Source organism: Rattus rattus, chromosome 4, assembly GCF_011064425.1.
Source record: "Rattus rattus isolate New Zealand chromosome 4, Rrattus_CSIRO_v1, whole genome shotgun sequence".
In the NCBI taxonomy this organism is placed as follows: domain Eukaryota; kingdom Metazoa; phylum Chordata; class Mammalia; order Rodentia; family Muridae; genus Rattus; species Rattus rattus.
In genome coordinates this window covers 20,527,736-20,554,564 of record NC_046157.1, presented here as the reverse complement: position 1 = coordinate 20,554,564, position 26,829 = coordinate 20,527,736, and the positions used below count along the sequence as shown (strand labels likewise).

General features: G+C 45.5%; 2 protein-coding genes across 2 annotated transcripts in view; one reads left to right on the top strand and one right to left on the bottom strand.

Annotated features, from left to right (window-relative positions):
* Nucleotides 1-7,117, bottom strand: part of Hspbap1 (HSPB1 associated protein 1) — a 55,543-nt gene extending 48,426 nt beyond the window's left edge. The window contains exon 1 of the mRNA XM_032900163.1: nt 6,966-7,117. Coding sequence (XP_032756054.1) covers nt 6,966-7,029 — 64 coding nt within the window. The 5' untranslated portion in view covers nt 7,030-7,117. The remainder of the gene's footprint in view (nt 1-6,965) is intronic.
* Nucleotides 7,118-7,978: 861 nt separating this feature from the next.
* The window catches only part of Slc49a4 (solute carrier family 49 member 4), a 72,997-nt gene continuing 54,146 nt past the window's right edge, over nt 7,979-26,829 (top strand). The window contains exons 1-2 of the mRNA XM_032900162.1: nt 7,979-8,615; nt 25,996-26,089. Of these exons, the coding sequence (XP_032756053.1) occupies nt 8,273-8,615; nt 25,996-26,089 (437 nt within the window). The 5' untranslated portion in view covers nt 7,979-8,272. The remainder of the gene's footprint in view (nt 8,616-25,995; nt 26,090-26,829) is intronic.

Here is a 26,829-nt window from a genome sequence, read left to right as displayed (position 1 = left end):
AAAACGGTGGGAACTTTTTTAAAAGAATGAACTTTCTAGGGCTCCCGCTGCATCCATCTTCATACTAAATTACCTTGCTTTTCTCCTTGCATTGACGTAATATGTGCATTCTTATAAAACCTTCTGTTCCCTTGCCTTGTCTAATTAAGACAAAGCTGTCTCTTACAGAAGGATTTTGCTTACTTTATAATAAGTGTGTGTCATCCTCAATGGATAAAGTTCTGGAGAAGGTGACAGTTTAAAATAGGGTCCGAAGTTCTAAAGAGGGAATTCAAAATGTCCTTTAATATGAAATTGGAGGCTACCTGCAAAAATGTGTGTACAAGCTACGTTACTCTGTAAAGCAGGTCCTTATTTCCATTCTCTTACTCCTACTTCTAACTTCAAATTAAGAACCGATGGTTTTCCTCAAAAGCTGAACACAGAGTTATCGATGACGTAACAATTCTACTTTTAGATATATACCTCTATGAAAACTAAAAGCATGTTCCTATACACACAAACATGCACCCATACACAAATGCTCACAGGTGTACTGTTGGTTAAAAATGTTTGTTGCTAATTTGCCAAAAGTAGAAATAATCCCAATATCCACCAGTGGATGAATAGATAAAAGAAAATGAGGTAGATCAACACGCATGCATGCATACACCAGCATGTATGACGCCTTAAATGTGTTATGGGACGACATTAACACCACACATACCGCAGGACTCTATTTAAAGGAAATGTTCAGAATAGGCAGAGATGGGAACAGGAGGTCACCCAGAGCTAGAGCAGAGGGAGACGGGGAGTAACTGCCAGTGGTTCCAGGGTACTTTTGGGAATGGCGAGGATGTGACAAATGGTCGGACAGCCTTGGGGACATTCTAAAAACTATTGCTTTATGCATCTTAAAACAATGGATTTTGTGGTATGTGAATGCTGCAAAATAAATACCCCTTTACTTAGCTGTATGTTTGATATGTTCCCACTCACCTTGCTCCCCACAGTCTTAATATGTCTAAGAAACTTTAAGAGTTAACATGGCACGCATGGTATAAAGACAAAGAAGAGGACCTGTAACTGGCTATGAGAAGCCAAGCTGTGGCTGAAAGATAAAAGTTTTAAAGTTGCCCCCCTAGACACAAAGTTTAGAGCAGAAAAAAAAACAAACAAAACAAAACAGGTTAGGCCCCAGAATTGTATGTTCCAAGAAGCCTCTCCTAGGGCTATAGAATGGATAATTACATTGGCCGGCTCAACAGCTTTCTCCCAGAAACTAGCTGACCATAAGTCTTAGAGAACAATCTTGAGAAGCAGGAAACAACTTCTCCTAAGAACTAGCGGACCATGAAGTTAAACAATCTGAGAAGTAGGAGACAGCTTCTCCTAGGAAACAATCTTGGGGGACAGAGTTCTTCCTTGTGATTTTTCACTGTTATTCTACACACTTTCCAATAATGCCATCCCTGCCCCCTCGGGTTGTGGTTTCTCCCTTTAAATACCTCTTCTCCCAGCCTCTCGGGGTCGAACTCCACTGCCCCTGCGTGGGATACGAGTCTCGACCCCAGTGCACTGGTTGCTATTGATAAACCTCATGTAATTACAACAAGGACGGTCTTGTGTGAGTTCTTGGGGGGTTGCATCATCCCGAGACTTGAGTGAGGGTCTCCCCACTCCGGGGGTCTTTCATGGTATACCTGTCTCTTTTTTAACATTCTTGCTTCTGAGGCAGCTAACTGTAACAGACTAAATTAAGTGAGGTTGTCTTTTAACAAGAAGCTCCGACTATTTCAGCAAAGGGACCCCAGGTCATTCCATAAACAGGGAGTTAGCGAACAACAAATGCAGCTATTTCTTGGGACCCACGAAAATAAAGAGAGCTTGGAATACATAATTAACAGCATTCAACACACCTGTCTTATCAGAAGGTAGTAATGTCAGCTGGTAACTAACAGCTTAGCAATCAAGGTCGATCACTAAGAAAGCCAGGAGCAAAGGCAACGGAGGGGGCTTCAACTTCAAGTGAGTGGCCAGTGCGTGAACAGCATATGATCATCTCCCTGGGGGCATGCATGGAGTGTGTAGGCTCTCCATTGGTCCAGCCCTCGAGAGTCCCAGAACCAACCGATCTACCAATCTCTATTGCGATTCCTTTGTCCAGTAATAGCCATGGCCCTATAACACCCCCTCCCCACCCCCTACAAAAGAACTCAAGAACTTTCCTCTCTAGGAAAGTCCTCCCACTCTCACGGTCTCGCCTTTCTCACTTTTCTGTAATTTTTCCTAATAAAACTGGCTTCCACTTTGCACCCTCTGAGAAGTTCGTGTCTGTAATCTCCACTGGCATGAGACGAGGAACTCAGAATCACTGTCTCAGGCTGACTTCTGCTGTCTGCAGGGTCAGTGCTACAGGACCCTGGGTCAAGTGCGGATGGACTGAACGGAAGAGGTCCACTGTACTCAAAACTTTGCACATCAATTTATCAGGCAGCGACCGTGAGCCAGCACTTTCTCTTCCCCCATTTGTGGTGCTGGGAATTGGACCCGAGACCTTCAGTAAACGAGCTCTACACTGCTGACCCAGTGCTTGCTGCTAGCAACAAAAGAAGGGCTCTCATTCTTGATGGTTAACTCCTGCGAGACACTGAGGCTATTTTCACAATAATTGTGGGTTACATAAATGAAGAAACTGAGGCCCAGGGGGATTAAGTACCTTGTCCACTCCCTCTAATTTACTCTGTATCTCCAGCCAGTGATCATCCTAAACTTAAATCTGATCACAGTACACCCACAATCAAACCTCTTCAAGCACTTACATCACTTTTTAAGTCATGATAATTGGATGTAAGTAACCATCATCATCCCCCTCTCCTCAGCCTTCCTCACATCAACTCCTTAAACCCCTGGACCATGTCCTCCTCCTTCTCTTACCCCTAGACCTAGCACAGCTCTTGTTTTTCATTTTAAAAAATTTTTTAGAACGCATGTGGATGTGCCACAGCTCCCAAGTGGAGATCAGAGGACAACTGTGGGATCGACTCTCTTTCTACCTTTACAGGGGTGTAGTATAAAATATTTAAAAGTCTCCGCGTGGGGTTCCTCCCCACCTTTGACCATTTATGTTCGCAAATAAAAGACACACACGTAGCCTTTATATATATATTTTTTAAAAAGTTATTTATTTTATTTATGAATATCCTATAGTTGTCATCAGACACACCAGAAGAGGGCATCAGATCCCATTAGGGATGGATGTGAGCCACCCTGTGGCTGCTGGGAATTGAACTCAGGACCTCCTGGAAGAGCAGTCAGTGTTCCTAACCGCTGAGCCATCTCTCCAGCCCGCCTCTATATTTTTAATAAGCTTCATGCAGCCCAACAGCTGGGCAGCTGCCTACCCTCCATGCTGTTAGAATCCACTTTCTATCCCTAACTGCATCATTACTTACTATGTTTCGTCTGGGCTGCTACTAACTAGCTCCAACTGGTCAGCCCACATGGCCATGTTTTAGGACTCAGCTAACCCAGGGCAGCTCTTCTCCTCTCCTGCACTCTTCAAGGCATGGTGGCCCCCTCCCTTCCTGCTCCTCCTCAGGGTCTCTAGCCCAGGAAACCTAAAGCCCCCACCTTGCTATCTCTCTTCTCCCCAGCTATTGGCTGCTGGCATCTTTAGTCCCCAAACTTGGGGGACAGGCCCAAAGGCTATATGTAGACTCCCAGCCAGCACTTAGCATTAGAATACAAGCAGCCTCAGGCCAGCCCACTACACATGGGTTCTGGGGGGGTTCAAACTCAGGTCGCTGAATGCTCAGAGCAAGCACTTGCTCCTTTTTCGTTTTCTTTGAGAGAGTTCATGTCCAGGCCGGCCTCAAACTTGCTATGTGGCCAAGAATGACCTTGAGTTCCTCATCAAACTATCTCATGTTATGGGGTACAAATAAGCAATATCTTATCTGACTGGGATTCCCTCATTCATTCCCTCGGCATGCCTATTACATGTCTGCTTGATACTGTATGTGCTACTGGACACACAGTGTTCAATGAAATGTATATGGGCTCCGTCTTATTACTTTTCTGATGCCACGATTAGACACCCCAAAGTCCCAAGGTCTTCTACATTCCCCCCAAACCCAGACATACCCTTCCCCTAGTACCTAAAACCATCTTAGTTTTCTAAGGATGCCATCACTAAGGCAACTTATACAGAAAGTTTACTGGGTGTGGCCTCGTTGGAGGAAGTGTGTCACTGTGTAGGTGGGCTTTGAAATCTAGGGTTCAAAGTTCCGCCCAGTGTGGAAAAGTCTTCTCCTGGCTGTCTTCAGATCAGGTGTACAACTCTCCTCTACCCCAGCACCATGTCTGCCTACAACCATGATGATAATGGTTTGAACCTTTAAGCCTGTAAGCCAGCCCCAATTAAATGTTTTCCTTTATGAGAGTTGCCTTGGTCGTGGTGTCTCTTCAGAGAAACGATAACTCTAAGACAGTTTGCATCCATGATCTATTGTTGCATGGTGTTGTAGCAATAGCTGAAAACTTACATTTTAGCCCACAAGCAGGAAGCGGAGAGTACTTACAGCATGGGCTTTTGACACCTCAAAGGTCACCCCTCACCCCCCCCCAGCCCCCCCACCGTGACACACCTCCAGCGAAGCCATTTTTCTAATCCTTCCCAGAGTCCCACCAACTGGGGAACCAAACATTTAAATAGATGAACCTAGGGGGCCATTTTTATTCAAACCAACACAGGTTATCTCTTCAAAGTGCTTAACATCTGGTAGAACAAGCAGCGATTAGAGATAAGTGTGTTGATAGAATTAGAGTGCTGTATTAATACATCGAATGGTGGTGGGAATCACAGTGAATGCTTCAGATCAGTTTGATGTAGTAAGATCTCAGATGCTTACCCACTTTGAAACCTGAAGGATAACATAGGCAGATATATGAAAAGCAGGAAGCAGGGCGAGGGACAAGAGATTCTGCTTAGAACAGGAAATAATTCCCCAAATGGACTCAGGTTAACAAATTAAAAAGCTTACGCAGCGAAACAAACTATTAGACAAACAACTTACAGAGTGGGTGAAGATCTTTCCCAGCTACACTTCAGACCAGGGCTTAACATCTAGATTACATAAGAACTGTAAAATTCTGTCACACACACACACACACACACACACACACACACACACACACACACCTCTGCAAACGCACACCACTTCCAAAACTTGGTCAATGAACTTAGAACAGACAAGTCTCACAAGAAACAAAAATGGCCCCTTAGTGTTTAATAAAGCATTCAATAGCCTTAGCTGTCACAGAAGTACAAATTAAAATCACTGAGAGGCCATCTCACCCCAGTCAGAATGGCTGTTATCAAGAAACCAAGGATGATGTGTATTGCTGAGATGGTGGGGAAGAAAGAGGAGCTCTTATTCAGTTGGTGCACACCAGGACAAGCGCTTGGAAAACACTAGAATGGAACCACCAGATGACCCCGCTGCACCACTCCTGTACACAAAGGACTTGGTACCCTACTACAAAGTTGGTTGGATATCCATGTTCAATGCTGCTCTACGCAACAACAGCAAGGAAGGGAAATCAGCCTAGAAGCCCACGAATTCATGACCAGACAGAAAATACTGTATATAAAAGTTGGACTGTAGCAGTGCACACCTTTAATCTCAGCACTCGGGAGGCAGAGGCAGGTAGATCTCTGTGAGTTCCAGGCCAATATGGTCTACAGAGCAAGTTCCAGGACAGCCAGGGCTACATAGAGAAACCCTATCTAAAAAAAATTAAAATGAATAAAATAAAAAATAATTAAAAAAATCCCAACCCCCCCAATTATATATGATGTATATACCCAATGGATTCTTTTATTCAGCCATAATGAAAAACAAAATTATGAATGTACGAAATGCCTTTAAAAAGCCTGTTACATTTTATGGTTAATTAAAAAGTTTTAATTTAAGAATGAACAAACCAGAGATGCTTAGAGACATCAACAGACCCTGTTGGCATTTTGTCTAGGCACAGACCCACATAGCCAGGTGTGCCTGACTTGCTATAAAAGGGGCTGCCTGCCCCCCCCACCTTTGCTCCTTAACCTCTCTCTCCATTCCCCTCCACCCTCCACGTGCTCATGGACGGCCTCTACTCCTCTGCTCTCTCTCTGCCTTTCTGTCTCTACTCCCTCAACTCCCGCCCCCCCCACCCATGGCTCTGAATAAACTCTATTTTATACTATTCCCTTGTATGGCTAGTTCCTCAAGGGGAAGGGATGCCTCAGCATGGGCCGGCAGAGGCACCCCCTACCCCAACACCTGACTATCATCCACCAAACATATTCCTTCCCACTTTTTATAAAACACAACACACCCCCAAATCAAAGATTTGTGTAGGTGACGGTTTGGAGTTTATATTTTAGTCTAGGTTCTAAGTCCAATACAAATTATTAAAGAATTTTACGTGAAGAAGTGTCACTTTTGCTGCTGAATGGTAGATAAGAGAGGCATAAAATAGGATACAGGACATACATCAGGAAGATAAAGTGGTTTAGAAAAAGAAAAGAATGATTTGGGGCAGGGGAGACAGACTGTCAAGTAAAAACATTTGCTGCACAAGTCTGGTGAACTCCCCAGAGATCTCCATTAAAAGCTATGGTCGCATACACGTGTAATCCCAGCACTTTATCATGGAAGGTGAAAGGAGGCACAGACAGGAGAATCACCACAAAATTCCCCCACAGGCCAGCTATTCTGGAGCACTGAGAGGAACTTCTTACTCCACAGTGCTACTTGTCCCGGTAAAGGGACACCGAGACTACAATCGATCAGAAAAGTGATCGGCACGACGTTAAGAAGTCACAGTCATTAAAAAGTCATTTTCTGCCAGGCCTAACACGCCTCAGGAGAGACTTGGGATGGAACTGCACCCATCCGCACCACGGAGGCACTCCGGAGTCCCTGACCCACACCTACCTTCCTCCCCCATAGTTCTCTCGCCCAGGGTCTGGGGCGAGCTCCCCTCGCAGCCTGCTTCCATGGTTATCGCGCCAAGGATGGAGAGAGCGCCAGGTGAGGCGTAGCACCGGGATCTGCGGCTTCCACACAGGAAGGATTCTCCGCCTCTGCCGGAACCCGTGCTCCCTAGGTCACGTGATGGCGCTGGGCGTGGCCACGCCAGTTTGTTTTGCTCTTTGGATACTGAAAGGCGCCGAGCACGTGGGCTGGGCCCTGGCTGCTCTTTCTTCCACCCTTAGCTTCTCTTCTGTTTCTTCTCCTTCTCTGGTCCGATCCTCCATTTCCGCCTTGGTTTTCCCTCACTCAGTGCGATTCGCGATTTAGGGGACCCCGGGCTGGCTTGCCTGCTCTTCCTCCTCGGTTGGTCCCCTTGGCATCAGTGTCATCCCAGCTGGTTTTTGTGACTGCCTGGGAATTTGAACGTCAGGCAATGTCTCTTAAAGGCATTCCTCATTTGCCCAGCCAGATTAGCCAAATTGCCTGATTGTTGTTTTCAAGGACACAGGTCGCTGTCAGGGTTCTGGATTTGTGTATTTGAACAAACAAATGTTTATTCTGGTCAAAAGATGCACAACCTCCAGCTTTTGCCGTTTATTTAGTCTGGTTAACATCATACCAAGAGATAAATCTAGGTCACTGTCTTCCAATTTTAACACAATCCGTATTATTTACCCTTTTGCATGACAAACAAAATGGATAGAAAAACCCTTTATATGTATGAAGGAAATTTGGCTTCTTTATAATCCCACTGGAAACGTAAGACACATACAAAACCAAATGGTTTTCATGATACAATACCCCGAGACCTTCCTAAACCTCAATATCCTGCTGTCTATAATTTCTGCATATAGAATCCTAATAAAAACAAAAGTAAGCCTAATATAGAACCAAGCATTGGGATAAGTGATCTGAGGTCAGCGAGTTGTTTATTAGGCACGTGATGTAAACTTGGGCACTTCCTCCAAGCAACCCGCGAGTGACTGACTCAGCCTCCTTCGCTCCAGCCTCCCAGCCGGCCCCGATCTTCTACCCTTTCCACCCGTAGGGTCTCGGGCTTCTCTGCCGCGAACGTTCCTGAGCTCCCAAGGAGCAGGGTGGACCCGCCTCGCCTCCTCCCCTCGGGCTCGGGCGGCGCAGGCGCAGCAGACGCGCCCGGGAGGCCGAGGACTAGAGCGGCTCCAGCTCCCGCTCCACCCGCCCAGTCAGCTCCCGGCTGGTCTGAGGCCACCGGGACGCGTCGGGCAGGGCAGGCGGGCGGCGTCGCCATGGGCTCGGGTTGGAGCAGCGAGGAAGAGGAGCGGCAGCCGCTGCTGGGGCCGGGGCTCGGGCCTGCGCCGGGGGCTACGCGCAGGGGCCGGGAGGCGGCGGCTGTGCTGCCCGCGGCCGGCCCGAGCCCCGGGAGGGTGTATGGGCGCCGCTGGCTGGTGCTGCTTCTCTTCTCGCTCCTGGCGTTCGCACAGGGCCTGGTCTGGAATACCTGGGGCCCCATCCAGAACTCGGCGCGCCAGGCCTATGGCTTCACCGGATGGGACATCGCGCTCCTGGTCCTGTGGGGGCCCATAGGCTTCCTGCCCTGCTTCGCGTTCATGTGGCTGCTGGACAAGAGAGGTAAGGGGTCCGAGACGCCTGCGGGCGTGTCCCTTCTCTGGTAGTCGGCGCCTCCCAGGATCCGGGCCTGCCGGAGCCTCCTTGGGCTTGGTCTAGGGGTTGTGTGAGGTGACCCAGTGTAGCTGGCATCCCATTCCTAACTCGGGAACCCTCTGTCCCCAAAGCGACAAATAAGGAGGATGCTTTCCAAGTATTGATGTTTTGTGTTACGCCCTTTATGCCACACTAGAGATTTAGGTAATCATCAGACGGGGAAGGCTTTGTATACTGTGGACATCAGAGCGATCCAGTCCACTTGCTGTGAATGTTTTTGACACCTGACAAAAGTGACTCATGCTTTGATTTGAAAGGGATTTGGGGTGATGAGGGTGAAAGATCAGAAAAGAGACCAGTAATGACCAGATGTAAGGGGGTAATGAGCTGGCGTGGTGACTCCAGCCCTGGATGACTATTGGGAAACTCAGGTCTGACGCTTAGGTTTCTGGAAGGTAGATCCCCCAGGTAAACCGAGAGCTTCCGCCCAGGTGACTTCAGTTGCGATTTATTACTCTCAGATAAAGATCGTAGATGCATGAAGGCTCTCTTACAGTTAGGGACTTCAGGCATCTCACTTTGCCAATTGCCAGTATGATTCTGTGAGGTGAGGAGAAGTCCAGAGTGGGAAGAGTCAAGACGTTGAATTATCCCTCCAGAGGATAAGTAAACCCCCAGGAGGCTATTGTGCATGACTTAGACGTCTTAGGTGTGTAGTTGGATAATGGTTGGAAACTGCTTTGTTTCTGTCCAGCCTTTTTATGAGTTTTGATGCAATGGATTCTTTGGTTAGTTTGGGGACATTGTCTTAGTCTATAGGTGTGTTGACACACAGCCATACGCTTATAAAACAAACGAAATTTATTCATAGATCCCGTGGAAACTGGGAAGTCCAAGATGAAGGGCCAAGTAGAATGCTTACCTTTTGAGCACTGTTCACACAATGTGCTTTGCAATATCACAAGGGAAGTGGCCAGGGATCTCTCTGGGGTCTCTTATAAGGGCAGTAACCCTGTCTGTCCAGCTCCTGCCCTCGAAACCTGTTTCATCCCCAGTTGGCCACCTCTCACTCAGTTCAGTCACTTAGCTGGGAGTAGGATTTCAACATAGGAATCTGAGTGGACACAGACATTACCAGCAAAGTGAGAGTGTATCATCGGTTGATAGAGAGCGACGATGGTCTGGTGCAACACAGGGCTCTAACTACTGTTATCGAAAGACCAAACCCACCTGTGATCTCTCTCTTCCTGGTGCTACAGGGACCCATGTGGAAGAGACAACAAAATTAATGACTGAATACATTCATGATCAAACATGAGTACAGGTGATCGGAAAGGGAGGCTAGGTAGTTCTAATCACGGAAGAGTAGTATCCAAAAGAAAATGAAAGGTACTTTGATATGTTCTCCACCGGCATTCAGTCCCATACCTCGATTTTTTTTTTTTTTTTAAGGAGGTCATTTGGCAAACTGGGGTGACATTAGAGTTGGGTGACAACGATGGCAACGGGTGTAAACGTCATGAAACTTAAGACGGAGCTTCAACTGGTGTAGCTCTTTCTTCCTGGAAGAGCTGGCAGAGACTTCTGAGAAGCACTTGAAGTAGGATAAGGTAGAAGAGGCCAATTATTACATGCTGGTGTGTTTAGTGACTTAAAGCACCGCTTGTGCTGTCTGTCTGTCTTCCAAGCATGACTTCTCTTGCCACCTGAAGCAGTATGACCCGGAGAAATAGCTGAAGCAATGGGTCGTGGAAACAACCCGCTGACTGCCTCGATGGCTTCTGTAAAAACCCAGCTTGCTCGCCCACCCCACCTTGAGGTTTTGGATATAAACTGGGAGTACAAACTGGACCTGGGTTTGAAGCATTTCAGGGGCTGTCCTGGCTTCTGTCCACCGGGGACATCTCCCTCTCTTCATTGGTGTGGGAGGCTTAGTCCAGAACGATTCCCACAGTACATTGAATAGAGGATTTCTTTAGTCTGTTAGTTTGGGGGCTTTCTGTTTGCCTTTAAACTGAATTACAGAATTTATTTGCATTCGTCGATGTTTTCACTGTTATTTGTTTTTTTGTTTTCTGTCTTAAGATTCATTCTAGTTTCTTTCCAATCTGGAAATTCCTTAGTCGATTCTTTAAAAGTTGGCCATCTTAAGAGTCAACAGAAAGCAACAATTATGGAGTTGAGGAGATGGCTCAGTGGGTAGGAGTGTTTGCCATGAATGCAAGTGAACCCAAGTTCAAATCCCTAAGCACCCGTGTAAAAGCCGAGCCTGGCATCAGAGACAGGAGGATCTCTGGAGCTCCAGCGAGCTTCAGATCCAGTGGAAGACTATCTTTAAAAATAAGGTGGAAAGTGATAGAGGAAGAGACCCAGAGTACTCCAGCTACCCATGCACCTGCAAACACAGATGTGCACATCACACACACATACACACACACACACACACCACATCCCCCAAGCTAAAAACAAAATTAGAACAAACTTAACCATAGCCTTAACAATTTTTTTATTCGATTGATGGTGAGTGAGATACTCTCCATTCTACACAGCAGGATGGGCAGACCCATCGTAACACTGGGGCGGGATGGGCACACCCATGATAACACTGGGTCTTATGGGTAAGAACAAGAGCGTAGAACAGAGAAACCCTGACTGTGAACAGCGGATTGTTCCTGGCCACATTCTTTTAAGCGGTAAAGCAGAGGAGACTTCCTTATGATACCGACTTACTCGAAATCTCCTGTTCAGGAAAAACTGGTCTGTTTTGTGATTAATCTACTTCCTTAAAGTTTTAATTTAAATTTTTAGCATGAATGACCCTTAGGCTGACTAGTTTTTAATGCCAACTTGATTCAAGCTAGGGTCATCTGGGAAGAAAGAATCCTTTTAGAGAAAAGTGCCTCTGTAGGGGTGTGTGTGTGTGTGTGTGTGTGTGTGTGTGTATGTGTGAGAAACTGATGTGGGTGTAGGGATTCAAACTCGGATTCTCTGCAAGAACACAAGAATATGTTCTAAACTGCCGAGCCATCTCTCCAACCCCTGTGGTGCATGTTTTTGGTTTTGATTGATGTGGGAAGGCACAACCCACTGTGGACAGTGCCATCCTTGGGCCAGTGGTCCTGGGTGCTATAAGAAAGCAGGCTGAGCAAGCCATGAGAAGCAAGCCAGTGAGCAGATTTCCGTCAGGTTTTGGCTTCAGTCCTTGCGTCAGGTCCCTTAGTCCCTGCCCCTGACTTCCCTCAGTGATGGAATGTGACCTAAAAGTCATAGGCTGAAATGAATCCTTTCCTCTCCAAGTCACTTTTGGTCATGGTCTGTTGGATTCTAGTGTAGGAACTCAGTCCAAAAAAATATTTTTTTTTTTTGTTCAATAGAACGAAATGCTTTTAAACTTCTTTTCTCAGAAGTATTTTAATGTTATTTTCCAACTGTATCATTCTTGCTTTTGCGCTCTACAGAATGTTAGTTTTTAGTATACTACCATGAGTATGTCTATCATGGCTGTCTACGTTAGACGGTATTATTCCCTTTAGAAAATAAGTTGCTTTTGGGAATATTTCATAGCTCCTCTCTCTGTATGGTAAATTTAATTTTCTAGTTTCCATTGGTTGAAGCGATAAAAAAAAAAAAAAATGAATCTAAGATCTCTCCCCTGGGCTGGAGGCTGAGTACTAGAGTTTGGGTCCCCAGCATGCATAGCGTAAACACATCTAACCGTCCTCAAAAGTTCTTTCTTTTAGGAATAGTTCTCCTTTTCAGCGGGAGCAGTTAAGATACTTTCATAACGCTGGTGTGTCAACTGCACCCACACAGAGCAAGTTCTCCCTTTCAGTGGCTTGCTCGCCGGGGGTGGGGGTGTGTGGGGTGTGGGTATGCAGCTCTCATTTGCTTAGCGTAGAAGCCCTGGTATCTTTCTGAAGCCGGCGTTGTACCTTTCCACCCCTTCCATTCCCCAGCAGGGAAACAGAATAATGTGTTAGTGAGATAACAGTGCCAAGCCTGTGCACCCTGGGAAGCAAAGCCCGAGAGCCACGAAGGTGAGAGCAATATGCTAAGTGAGCTGGGGCCAGAGGCTGCAGAGTCCCTGTCTAGTGAGAGGACGGAGGAGCAGGGAGGACAGGCAATGCTTTGGAGGAAAAGAAAGAAAGAACAGTAAAGGAGGGAGGGTGTGCAGTTTGGTGTGATCTCGTGTGTTCTCGTTTATGTTCACTGTCCCACCCGTCTCACGTGGAAGGTTGGTGTGAGTGGACGCCTGAAGGACAAGAATGGCTGGAGAAAGAGAACGGCTGTAGTTGGTCCAATTCATCCCCCACTAGCTTACAAAGGAATGCGAGTCCGACTGTGGTTATTTTATTTGGCTTTGACAATTACTGGGGGGGTCACCCCTAATCTACTTTCCTAACTGTTGGCCTGGATACTTCCCCAGCTGGATACCCCAAATACTTGCTGCTTCTCCTGGCTGTGTGCTCATGGTCCATCTCTCATGTTGTCCCCCCTTCTTGCTCCCATCCGTCTCTCTTCCCCTCTTCCCTCTCTCCCCTACCCAGGTAACTCAAAACCCGCCTACCACTAATCGCTCCAGTAATTGGCTGTAGACATTTTTATTTAACCAATCGTCATGGTTTATATATGCTTGGCCCAGGGAGTGGCACTGTTAGAAGGCGTGGCCTTGTTGGAGTAGGTGTGTCACTGTGGCCATGGGCTTAAGACCCTCATCATAGCTGCCTGGAAGTCAGTCTTCCACTAGCAGCCTTCAGATGAAGACGTAGAACTCTCAGCTCTGCCTGAACCATGCCTGCCTAGATGCTGCCAAGTTCCCACCTTGATGATAATGGACTGAACCTGTAAGCCAGCCCAATTAAATGTTGTCCTTTATAAGACTTGCCTTGGTTGTGGTCTCCGTTTACAGTAGTAAAACCCTAAGACAGAAGTTGGGACCAGAGACTGAGGTGTTGCTGTGATAGGCCTGATCATGCTTTTGTTTGGAAGAATAGATTTTGGGCCTTTGATTTGGAAAGCAGCGGAATGCTTTAAATGGGGCTTAATGGGCCATCCAATGGAAGACGTTGTTGCTGAGAGTAATTCGAACTGTGCGTACCTGGCCCAAGAGGTTTCAGAGGAGAAGAATTACAGTATGTGGCCTAGAGACTTTTTGTGGTATTTTGGTGAAGAATGTGACTAATTTTTGTTGTTATCTGAAGAGTCTACCTGAGGCTAAGGTGGAGAGATTTATATTAATTGCTTTGACAAAGGAAGTCTCAAAAACCCCAGCCAAGACTTTGTTCTCTGGTTAAGTCTCATGAAGAGCATTTTGAACAAGTGTAGCAAGCTTAGAAAGGAAAAAAAATATAAAATACATGGTTCGAGTATTAAAGGGGCACCAGGAAGTGAAGTTGAGCTGAATCCTGTGCTCTAGGAGATAGATTAAGGGAATGGGACTTTGGAACAAGATCTTACTCACCTACATTTAAATCCAGGCACAGTAGTACACGCCTTTAATCCCAGGAGATAAAGCTAAGCAGATCTCTGAGTTCAAGGCCAGGCTGGGGCAGAGCAAGTTCTAGGTGAAGAAAAGCTTACATCCAGGTGTGGTAGTATTCACCTTAGTCCTGGGAGACAGGAATGCAGATCTCTGAGTTCACCTCAATCTACAGACAGCCAAGCTTAGGCAGTGAAGGAGTCGGGAAATTGAAAGTTAGTAACAGTGTGATAAAATAAGGGGCCATGTTCCAGTGCCTGCAAGCAGCAGAACTTGGCAGCTTTGGCCGTGTGGCTCGGGCTTCAGAGTGAAAATAGAAGGGACTAATGGGACAACTGCTGCTGGTGAGCCGGAGCTAAGACATTAGCGTGATTAAGAAGAGCCCAGCATCACTGAGGTGGAATCTTCTGGGAAGTGTTTCTGAGAGCACAAAGAAGCTGTGTTCCAGAGATAGCCAAGGTTGTACCTCATGCTGCAGCCTTCAGATGAAGACACAGAACTCTCAGCTCAGCCTGCACCAAACCTGCTTAGATGCTGCCCTGCTCCCACCTTGATGATAATGGACTGAACCTGTAAGCCAACCTCAATTAATGTTGTCCTTTGTAAGACTTGCCCTAATCAAGGTGTCTGTTCATAGCAGTAAAACCCTAGGTAAGATACCAATTGTTTTACATTAAGGAACAAGGTTTGCACCACGAAAGCTAGTAACCATGAGAAGTCAGTAGGATTATAACACACAGCAACAGACCAAACCTCAAGAAATGGTATTGGCGAAGATCCTTGATTGTCACATCCCAGAAGGAGCTGTAAGGCCTGTGAGGCTAGCACCAGTGATGGGAGCTGTGGTCAGAGATGGGGTCAGAGAGCTAGGGATAGGCTGGCTCAGGCTGGGCCTCTTCAACCTCTGTAAGGACATTGGCTCTTAGGAGTGAGCTTAGCTGTGGGGCTTTGAACAGAGGAAGACTCTGTTGTCCTGATTATGCCCACAGGAACAGGCCTCTTGGGCTAACAGCAAAGCCCAGGTGGGAGATGGAGCCAATGCTGGCTTCCAACCCAGGAGGTAGCAGTGGAGGGTTTGGGATGAGGTTAGACTGGACAGGCATGTCAAAAGTTGACTCTCCAGTGTTGTTGATGTGTTGGATATACAGCATGTGGAGGAAGAGAAGGCTAATGCATTTCTTAACTTTCTGGTAACAGGGAGAGTAGAACTTTGATGTACTAGGGCATTTATAAGATTATGGAAGGGAAGCCAGGAGTAGTGAGTGGCACATTCCTTTAACCCCCACACTCAGGAGGTAGAGGCAGGCTGATTTCTGGATTTGAAGCTAGCCTGGTCTACATAGTAATTTCCAGGCTAGCCAGTGCTACCTTGTAGTGAGATCTTTATATGCACACACATTATCAAAGGTGTTTGGGAGAAATGGCATGAAGATTGGGGATTTGTAGTGCCTGTTAGACATTCATGAACATAGATTAAACTGTCAGTTGGGTATATAAATATGAAGTCAGAGAAGAGGCCTGCATGATGTGTACAGGAACTGTCAGCTGTAGTGGATTTAGAACATGAAGCTCTTGGGTGTCATATGAAAGAATGGCCCCACTAGAGTAACATGGTGATTTAAGAATGAAGTGGAAAAGAAACATTGGAGATAGTGCGAGAGTGTAGGCATTTCTTTCAGGAAATCATACCATAAAGGGGAAAGAGAATTTGAACAAGAGTTAGAGAGAATGTAGCCAATACGAATTTTCTTCTTTTAAGGAAAAGCACTTAAAGCATACTCCAGTGATAACAGTAGCCCGTGGATGCAGGAGGAGGAGGGAACTGGATGCTGGAAGGAGAGAAAGGAATTGATGTGGCTTTTGTATAAGCATGAGGAGAGGCAGCCTTCACAACACAGACCAGTTGGCCTCAGGAGTCTTGACAGCTAATACTTACTGGTGACAGAGGACAAGACGGTGTTTATCAAATAGGTGCAGGTTTCGGCGGTGGCGGCTTATGGGGCTTAAGTTGCCCCATGTCTCAGGAACACCATTATTTCTCGATGAATGGAGATGAGGGATTGGAGAAATAATAACATACGAACTGCAGAACTTACTGATTACAAGGTGGCTGGATCGTTTCAGCATTGAAGGCCTACCTTAAATGGTTGATTATTTGACGTGAGATGAGTCTGCACAGTTATAAGATCACTGCCTTGTTCTACTGGACATGTCTAGTTAGGCAAGAGCAGAAATGTACTTTTATGTATATGTACTGTGTGTGTGTGTGTGTGTGTGTGTGTGTGTGTGTGTGTGTGTGTGTGTGTGTGTTTCACTAGGAAAATAGGGCCAAGAAAAGTCTATGCCAAGAATAAAGGGTTATGTGTTGAGTGATATAAAATGGGACCATGGAATATAAGCTGAGTCAAGAACAAAAGAAGGAATCCTTAGGTGAATAATTAGTAGCTTCCTACTTTTCATTCTGTTTCTTATTTCCTTAGGTTTATTTTTATTATTTTATGTGTCTGTGTGCCCATCTCTGTGCTTGGTGCCTGAGGAGGTGGTGGGTCTCCATGTGGACACTGGGACCCTCTCACATGAACAAGTGCCCTTAACCTTGGATCCAGTTCCTCAATCCTATTTGTTCTTTGTAAGATAAACATTTCCTTGTCGTGGTTGTTGGTGTGTGAGAGAGAATACGTGGGAAAGAGAGGTCATGACGGAAGAGCCAGATGCTTGTAATTCAGATGGTCACGGGCGCGGTTTTGTGAGAAATGCAGGCAGGACAGAACCAAGAATGTAACGAGTAGATGATTGTCTTTCTTAGGCCTCTATTGCTGTGACGAAACACCGTGACCAAAAGCAATTTGAGAGGGAAAGTGTTTATTTAGCTTACATTATTGCAAGTCTATTAAGGAAACCCAAGGCAGGAAGTCAAAACAGGGCAGGAACCTAGAGACAGGAGCTGATGCAGAGGCCGTGGAGGAGTGCTGCCTACTGGCTTAAAAAATCATGGCCTCATTCCTGCCTTTTGGTGTGGTCATTCTATATTCTGTGCCGTTGAACCTTGGAAGTCTGTAATTTGCTTTTTTGACGTTTGCAGAGGGTTACAATTAGATTTTCTTGAGTCTCGGAAGAGATTTAAAATCATTGAAACAGTGAGAGACTTTGGGTGTTTCTGAAGTGTTTTGCATTAAGATGTTGCTGTGAGACTCCGGCCGCCAGGGAGTGGAATGTGGAGGCTTGGCTCAGGAGTGCCCCTCCTTGCCCATAGGCTCGGGTGTCTGGTCACTGGGTTAAGTTGGTGGTGGTGCTGTTTGAAGAGGTTGTGGAGGGCCTTGGTGGAGGAAGTAGTCAGTGGGGACGAGCTGTGAGGGTTTAAGGCTTTGTTCCACTTGCAGCCTGCCCTCGACTTCATGCTTGTTGTTTAGAAATGTGGCCTCTCAGCTTCCTGCTGCCAGCTGCCAGCTGCCAGGCTGCTCCTGCCAACTTGTCCTCAAACCCTCTGGACCCGTAAAGCAGACCGCTCATCCTTCTGCAAGTTGCCTTGGCGGTGGTATTTTATCACTGCAGCAGAAAGTAACTAGTGGGGCCTGATGGGAAAAATCGGGAACTGATTTTCACTAAAACAGCAACAGAGAAGTACATGAACCATGGATCTCAGTGAACGGCTGGGCACAGCAGTGGTCCTTACGACGGCTTCAGCTAACTCCCTGGAGAGAAGCAATGCAGAGACAGAGCAGCCGTCATTTTCCCGAAGTTGAAGACTTGGACATTGTAGCTGTTTGTGTAGTGCTAATTATGTTCCCCCTAAAACACTGTTTGCACGGGAATGTCTGCCATAGCTTCTGGGACCCTGCCACCAGTTTGTTCTGATTGGTAAATAAAGATGCCAGCAGCCAATGACTGGGCAGGGCAGACAGAGGCGGGACTTTAGGATTCCCAGGCTTGGGGCCAGAAGAGGGAGGAAGAAGGAGCTGGAGATTCCAGGAGAGGGTGAAGGAGAGGAGAGACAGCATACCTGAGAAGAGTGCAGGACAGAGAGGCATGACCACCATGTGAAGGAGCTGGGAGAGCGTGGCCCAGTTGGGCAGCCCTCTGAGTCCAGAGCAGCCTAGAGAGGACAGAGAATTAGTAGTAATTCAGGATTAACTGCATGGAGGTTAGGCAGTGGCCCTGCTATTGAGCTGCTTAAGGCATATTCAGATATAAAAGCTGTGCGTGTCTTTTACCCGGGAACATAAAGCATTGAGGCAGGCACCCAGCCTGCTGTTGGACTTTATGTATGATATATTTAACACAAGAGGTTATGAATTCAGAGTTAGCAAGGTAGCCCTGTTGTTAGGATGCCCACCCATGATGTCACACAGCCTGGCTCTCGTCCCCAGCCTCCCTTAAACCAGGATAGTGGTGCACAGACCTATAATCCCAGCCGCTGGCGGTGAACAGGAGTTCAAGGTTGTCCTCTGTCTCATTTGGCTTCTGGTCTAAAACCATCTCCAAACGACAGGATAGTTGTAAACCGGCACATTCTTAGCCCAGTGAGGTAGCTCAGCAAGGAAGGGCACAGTTGCTGCCAAGCCTGACAACCTGAGTTTAATCCCCGGAACCCACATGGGGTTAACTCCTGTAATTGTCCGCTGATGCTCACAATTGCTCTCACACACAAAATAAATGTCAAAAGAAATTTTTTTAAAGGAAAATCAAAGAGGCCAGCCAAAAGAATTCTTAGGTACAGTATTAAAGAGGAAGACGCTCCAGAGAAAGAAATTTCTAGATCTACGAGAGGCATTTTGTCTGAAAAACTTCCAAAGGCTGGACAAACCAAAACAAAAACACTAAAAGAGAAGGCAGAAAAAGATGGTTCTAAAGCCCGTACATGGCTTATACCCCTGACAACCAGGATGGAAAAATCTTTGTAAATATGCTCCATATGTATTTAAGAAGGTGGAAGGAGACAACTCTGTAAGAGAAATATAGAATGTCTTAAAAGGCCAATTTAAACTCCTAGAGTTGAAAAGTTTAATTAGTATCTAATTTTTAATTAAAAAATAGACTTTAAAAAAATCTAGTACTGTGACTCAGTGATTTGTGAGACCTATTTATTTATTTATTTATTTATTTTTACTTATTCCTATTCCATCTTGCTCACTGCCTCCTTCACCCCCTCCCACAATCCTCCCCCCTCCCCTCCCCTTCCTCTGAGTGGATGGGGGCTCCCTGGGTATCCCCCCACCATAGAACATCAAGTCTCTGGAAGGCTAGGTGCTTCTTCTCCCACTGAGGCCAGACAAGGCAGCCTAGCTAGAAGAACACATCCCACATACAGACAACATCTTTTGGGATAGCCCACACTCTAGTTGTTCAGGACCCATAAGCTGCACATCTGTTACATATGTATGGGGAGGCCTAGGTCTAGCCTGTGTATGGTCTTTGGTTGGTGATTCAGTCTCTGAGAGCCCCAAGGACCCAGGTTGGTTGACTGTTGGTCTTCCTGTAGAATTCCTATTCCCTTCAGGCTCCAAAGACTTTCCCAGCTCTTCCATAATAGTCCCCAAGTTCCATCCACTGATTGGCTGTGGGTATCTGCATCTGTTTGAGTCAGCTGCTGGGTAGAGCCTCTCAGAGGACAGCTATGCTAGACTCCTGTCTGCAAGCATAACAGTATCATTAATAGTGTCAGGGATTGATGTTTGCCCATGGGATGGGGTGAGACCATTTAAAATGTCCTAATATACAAGTGGTTGGAATCTCAGGAGAAGATGGGCAAGATAAAGTATAGATAAAATGTGGTGATAAAAAGGGGTTGGGGATTTAGCTGCAGAGCACTTGCCTAGCAAGCGCAAGGCCCTGGGTTGATCCCCAGCTCAAAAAAAAAAAAAAAAAAAAAAAAGAAAAGAAAAAAAAATGTGGTGATAGAAAAAAGATGTTTTGAAGAAATAATGGAAGAAAACTTTTCAAGCCTGATCTCTCTATCCTGCATATCTAGAAATTCCAGCAGAAGCAGCATGAATAAAACTATATCAAAGCATATATTCATACCAACATCAAAACATAATCATCACTCAAGGCAAGAGATACAGAGAATCTTAAAATGCATGTGAGAAGAAAGACTGGAGAGCTTTGGGACAGAAGCACTAGCATGCTGAGGAAGTGGCGGTGGAAGCAGAACCCTAAGTGGGGACTCACTGTAGGAAGACAAAGTGGAGAGACCCTTGGAAATGAGCTTAAGAAGGCCGGATCCCAGTGATTATGCTGAGCCCTCCAGAAGGCACAGTGGGAGGCTTTCAGAGTTAGAGATTTCAGAGATGTTGGATTAAAGGATGTATAGACACCAGTGGGATAAGGATGATCTGCGGATTTTGGCTCTTTGTGTCACAGTTGTAAGCAGGATAAGCAGGCAGAGTGTCATTATCCTGATAGTATCTATGGTTGGTTGAGGTGATGAGGGAAGAGAGGCTCGGCAGCAAGCAGGCTTGTCTTGCTCTCACCCAAGAACTTTGCCCCTGTGGCTCTGTTCTTGAGTTAACTTCGTCTGGATCCTTTGTTTCTATTTTATTAAATACTTGTGATTTTCTTTGGTGTAATTGCGGACATCTTTAAACTTACCTATAAAGAGATTTGTTTTGTTTTTCCTTTTATGTGTGCAGGTATTTTGTCTGTACATACAATACAGACAGTACCGTTTGCTGTGGGAGTGTGTCCCACCATACTCTTCCTTACATGCCTTTTCCGTCACATCCTGTGATCGCCTGAGGGCCGTTCATATGTACGTTTTCTTTCCTCTTAAATGTGCCTCACTGGTTCCTTTAATATGCTTCTCCCCCTGGGATACCTGATATCTCTCTGATTAAATGCAATTAGAGAGTCCTGCCTTGTTGAGGTACAAGTGACAGAAAGAAAGAATTTCATTCAAGACTGAGCATCTAAGTGGAATAGGTTAATAACATGTGACAACAATTAAAAAAGCCTACTTCTAGTTTCTCTGTTTGTGTAACTATGCTATATCATCCAAAATTGCTTTAATGACGAGCTTTTTGGAAGCTCCTCATCCTTACACTTATATAAGCTATTATAGCATCTTATATCTAATTAAAGCGCCCTGCATAGAAGAGCCCTGGGTATAGCAATGGGTTATTTAGACCACACGGCACAGTCAGCGCCTACTGCTTCTTGGCTGCCTCTCCCATTACAAGCAGAATCCTTAGGAGGAAGATAAACTTTGTGCACAATATTTTATACAAAATACAAAGCTACGTCTGGTGTCTCATTGTGTGCCCAGAGTAACTGAGAACAAGTACCGTCCTGCAGTTTCAGGGTATTTATGGCCGAGTGTGTATTTTTCATTAATAACACACTATTTCCTGTGGCTAAACTGTCGTTCCTAAGCCCATGTTCTGCTAGTAGAAGCGGTAATGAGCAGTATGTATGCATTGTTTGTTACCAGGAAGCACAGCTCTCTGCGGCATTCCTTCTGCCAAATTGCATTAATCATATTCAGATTATATAAGAATATTATAAAGTTTGCCCCATTTGTATCACAGCGAATTCTCAGTGTGGCGTTCATGTGCCTGATCTGGATCTTAAATTTATTTCCCTGTGATGTTTGTCTGTATAATCATCACTTTGTTGACTCTCAGTTTCCTTCAAGCAGAGAAGAAATTTGAAAATCAAACATTTAACCATGTACCCTCTACTAATTTTTTTTTTCTGAAAAGGAAAACATTTCCTTAATTGTTTAGTTCTGTTCTCTCTGTAGCATTGTTTCGAATGTTGAATTTGGGACTCTTTGAAAGAATGTGGGCTACGTGTGCCATGGCTTGTCTGAGTCACCTGGGTGATGTGGCTGCCACAGACATCAGGTAATAGTAGTTCAGTATAGACATGAAGAGCAGCATTCCAAACATGCAGAACCGTGTATGGTTCACTGTGTCTTCACAGAGCAGGTCTTCCTCAGCTGCCACGTGTATTTCTAGTTACCGGGCCTTCTCTTTCGGTGTGCTGCTGGGACAATACCATGCCCAAAGGCACCTTAGGGGAGGAAAGGATCGATTTGGCTCATAATTCCAGGTACAGTTCATTCATTGTTAAAGGGGAGCCAGCACGGGAACTTGGAGCGGGAACCTTGGAGGAAGGCTGATGTGGGGCCACTCTTTGGCTCATGTTTTCCTTATGCAGCCCAGACCTAGGGAAAGGTTGCTGGACCAATCAACCATCAAGACAATCCCTTGCCCCCTGAATCTGATCTGGACAGTCCCTCTGTGAGGACTCCCTTCTCTGGGACTCCAGGCTGTGTCAAGCTGACACCTGACACCTTGTTTTTCTATTCTCTTTTGCCCTTTTATGTGCCTGGTCATTGGCACACATTTGAAAATAACAGATCATATTAAAAATACAAAGGAAAAACTACCTGGTACACGTTATTTCCTGAAGTTCTGAGCCGTGATTTATATGAAAAAAAAAAAAAAAAACAAAAAAACCAACCCACAAACACACATTTTTTTTTTAACTTGTCAGGCATGGTGACACACATCTTTAATTCCAGCACCCATGAGGCAGAGGCTAGTGGATTTTTGTGATTTCAAGGTTAACTTGGAAAACATAGCAAATTCTTGGCCAGCCAGAGCTCTAAAATGTCTAAAATATCTCCATTTTTTTTCTGACTTTCATTATTTGTGTGTGTGTGTGTGTGTGTGTGTGTGTGTGTGTGTGTGTGTGTGTATTTGTGTATGTATGATGGGGGTGTTGTGTTAAGTCTTCCTGGGGGAACACAAGTTATTATCAGTAACTCCAGATGGGCACCAAAGACAGACCAAGGTATGATTTTGCCAAAGTTCAACTTGGTGACCCGTGAACTTACTAAATTTTCTTACATAGCACAGACAAAAGTTTACTGACAGAATTTTGGTGACACCCAGGCATATGCATCAGCACAAGGGCCTATCTCAAGGTTGAGGAGCCTTATGGAGTCCTGTTGTAATAACTTTCTACTTCCTATATAACCTAGCATTTCCCAAGATGACTTGCACTGAGAGCTGGGAGGAGGTGATAGTTACAATTCCAGGCAGGGTTTCCTGACACTAGGGTGGGTCAGTTGCTACATTAATATAGTAGTAGTTTGTTAAGCCTCCTTGTGCTCCTGACATGTGCCCACACCTCCCCAGAGCTATCTGGATTCTCAAATGAAAGATCCACGCGACGCACACACACACACACACACACACACACACACACACACACACACACACACACACACACACTCTCTCTCTCACACACACACGCACACTCTCTCTCTTACACACACACACACCCTCACACACACACACACTCACACACACACACACTCTCACACACACACACACACACACACACACACACACACACACACACACACACACACACACACTCATGTGCATGTGACAGTTAATTTTAAGTATGCCTTGACTAGCTCACTGGGCAGTTCTATTCCTCCGCCTGGCTAGCATATATTTCTCTCCAGTACTCCTAGTCAGAACCCCCTAAATCTATGTTCTATCTTTGCTGCCCTGTTACCTCCTGGGCAGCCCCTCTCATAGAGCAGCTTTCCCTTCCCACCTACATTGCTGGATGATTTCTCTCCTGTAGCTCTAAATCTGATCCGTCTCTCTCCTAGACATGGTGATCCTTCCTCTCCATACTCCTTCTTCTCCCCCAGTTCTTGCCCATGCAAATCCCCAGGTCCTGCCTCAGTCTACCCAGCCTCAGTCTACCCAGCCATTGACTGTACGGCAGTTCTTTATTGCCAATCAAATCCAGCTGGGGGTGGAGACCCTCAGCATTGGGAACGTGTGGCCTGGAGACAGCATTAGAACTAACCCTTAACAAGTAACCAGGACCAAAGACTGCTTCCATAGATTGCTCTGCTCTAGTTGTCATGGCTACAGGACACCTTCCAGGAGTGAAATCTTGTACAAAGAGGTAGAAGGGGAATACAACATACGTGTATATATGTTTGTGTGTGTGTGTGTGTGATTTATGGAGTTTAGAAGACACTTTTCAGGAGTTCATTCTCTTCTTTCCATCAGAAGTTCCAGGGATTGAACTCAGACCCTCAGGCTTACACAGCAAGAAGTTTAGCTCTGTCATCTTGCTTGCTTCTGATTTTAATTTTTTATGCTATCATTTTATATATATATATTTTATGCTATAATTTTATATATATAAATATCATATATTTTATGCTATCGTTTTTTTTTTTTTTTTTGGTTCTTTTTTTTCGGAGCTGGGGATCGAACCCAGGGCCTTGCGCTTCCTAGGCAAGCGATCTACCACTGAGCTAAATCCCCAACCCCTATGCTATCGTTTTTATATATATCATTATATATATACACACCCATGTATACATATTGTTTTACACACACACACACACACACATATATATGTATATATATATATATACACACACACACACATACCTTGTACATGCCTGGTGCCTGCAGAGGTCAGAAGAGGTATTAGAAATGAATAATACTCAGAGTCACACAAAGAAACACAAGAACAAAGCAAAAGTAAGCTAGCTGTGCAATTTCTCTACATAAAAAGGCATGTCACCAACCGGACTAGCAAGCACACAGGGTGTAGAAGCCACTTTGTCTTTTATCTCTTACCCAGTGCATTTGGCTATTCCTCATTGAGGAAGGTTCTCCTCACAGTCCACTCTCAGTCGACTGATGTGGAAGGTGGAGGAAAGGGAAAATAAGAGACTTGGAGGCACGTTGACTAAAGACCCCAGCTCTCATCTTAAAGGACATATGAGAGAATTGGAGTCATTCTAAGTGACCATGGCCTGGAAACACAGATTTACGTTACCCTAAATTCCATGTTCCCTCATGAAGGCAGTTGCATGAAGTCTCTCACAGAACAAAGAAAGTTATAAATCAAGACAAGTGTAAAATGCGTTCACTGGTGGGTACACCAGAGAGGCAGGGACAGCAGGACGGGTGCAGATGCTATTCGACGGCTTTCTTAGCTTTAGCATTGGTGGGAGCTAGTGGTCTGCTAAGTCAATAGACTCTAAGAGGTTTGTATGTATTATCGTAAGATGTTACTCCCAGTCCTGAGTGGGGCAAGCAATGGTTGTTCCAGAAGCTAAAACTAGACCAAGATAAGGTGATTGACCTCTGAACCTGCAAAATCCCCAGCTCTCCACCAGTCTACAGACACACTTCTTCCAGGAGTCTTTCCCTTCACAGCCAGACATGGCTTCTTTTCAGGAACTTTCAGTCACGGGGAGGGGAGGAGGGAGAGTGAAGAGGAACAGGCACACGGCCATTAAACCTGTCCCTCGCTGATGCCCCTGGAAGTGGAGTCATAGGTGGTCGTGAGCTCTGTGGAACTGAAGAGCCTGCGTGTCTACGAGAGCAGCTCCCCCTGCCTAGCCACATTTTATGAGTTGAACCCACCTGAATTACCTGTTGCCTTCGAATAACTTTAGTAACAATGTAGCTTGTATTACCACTTTGCCTTTGAAAGTTGGAATTTTACATTTGATGTGTAAAGATTCGTTTTTACTTTTATTTGTGTGTTTATGCCTAAGATATAAAATTTAAATCATCTTTCAAATTTATTTTCCATACTCTTACTATGATAACCGAATAAAACTTTCTAGACACTCACTTGGATGATTAGAGAGATGGGTTCTCCCTCAGTTTTTGTGGTCATCCCAGTTTTCTACTCACGTAAAACCATCAGTTTTCAGTGTAGAGGTTGTTTTTTCCCCTTCTCGTGTTGGGGCGTTAGGGAAAGCTGTTACGTGAGAATGTGATAGAATAATTACACAGAAAGAGTCCTAGTCAACACTGGACTCCATAAAGGAAGCAGAACTCACCTGGGTGCTTTCTTCCGTCTTAGGTCTGCGCATCACTGTGCTCCTGACGTCCTTTCTCATGGTCTTGGGCACTGGTCTAAGGTGCATACCTGTATCAGACTTAACCCTTAAAAAACGGTAAGTCCTTTCTGCACATCTTAATCTTTTATTATGCTTGATTATGTCTCTGATGATGAGCTCTGTAGAGAGTCACAGGTGTGGAAGATACCCTTTTTACTGTGTGGTGGTTAACTTAGTTTCTTGTCACATGGGAGATGTTGGATTAGTTGTGGAAACAAAAATAAGTGAATCTTCTTGTTACTCAGGAGCTATAAAAACCAAGAGAAATGCACAAATAAGTATAACAGGTCATACACACACATACACATGTGTGTGTGTGTGTGTGTGTGTGAGAGAGAGAGAGAGAGAGAGAGAGAGAGAGAGAGAGAGAGAGAGAGAGAGAGAAGCAGTGGGGCTGGAGAGATGGCTCAGAGATTGACCTGGGCTCAGTTCCTAGCATCTACATGGCAGCTAGCAACACTCTGAACACCCCAGTTCCAGGGACTCCAACAGGTATGCACACCGCGCACACATGTAGGTGCGGGCAATACAGTCATACACGTTAAGGAAAACAAGTAAATCTAAAAAAAAAGGATTTTAAACTAGAGGTAATGGTATAAAGGAGATATAAAAGTACCCCATGGGACAGAGTAGTTCTGGTTGGGCAGAGGGAACCACGGGTATAAATGGCAGAAGAGGGAAGGGCACCCCTGGCAGGGAGGCCAGCATGGCTAGAACCAAGTGAGTGGCTCTTTGGAAAGGCCTAAAGTCCAAGCAGTGGTAGGCACTGCAGAAGTGTGCGGCTGGGTCCTTTAAGA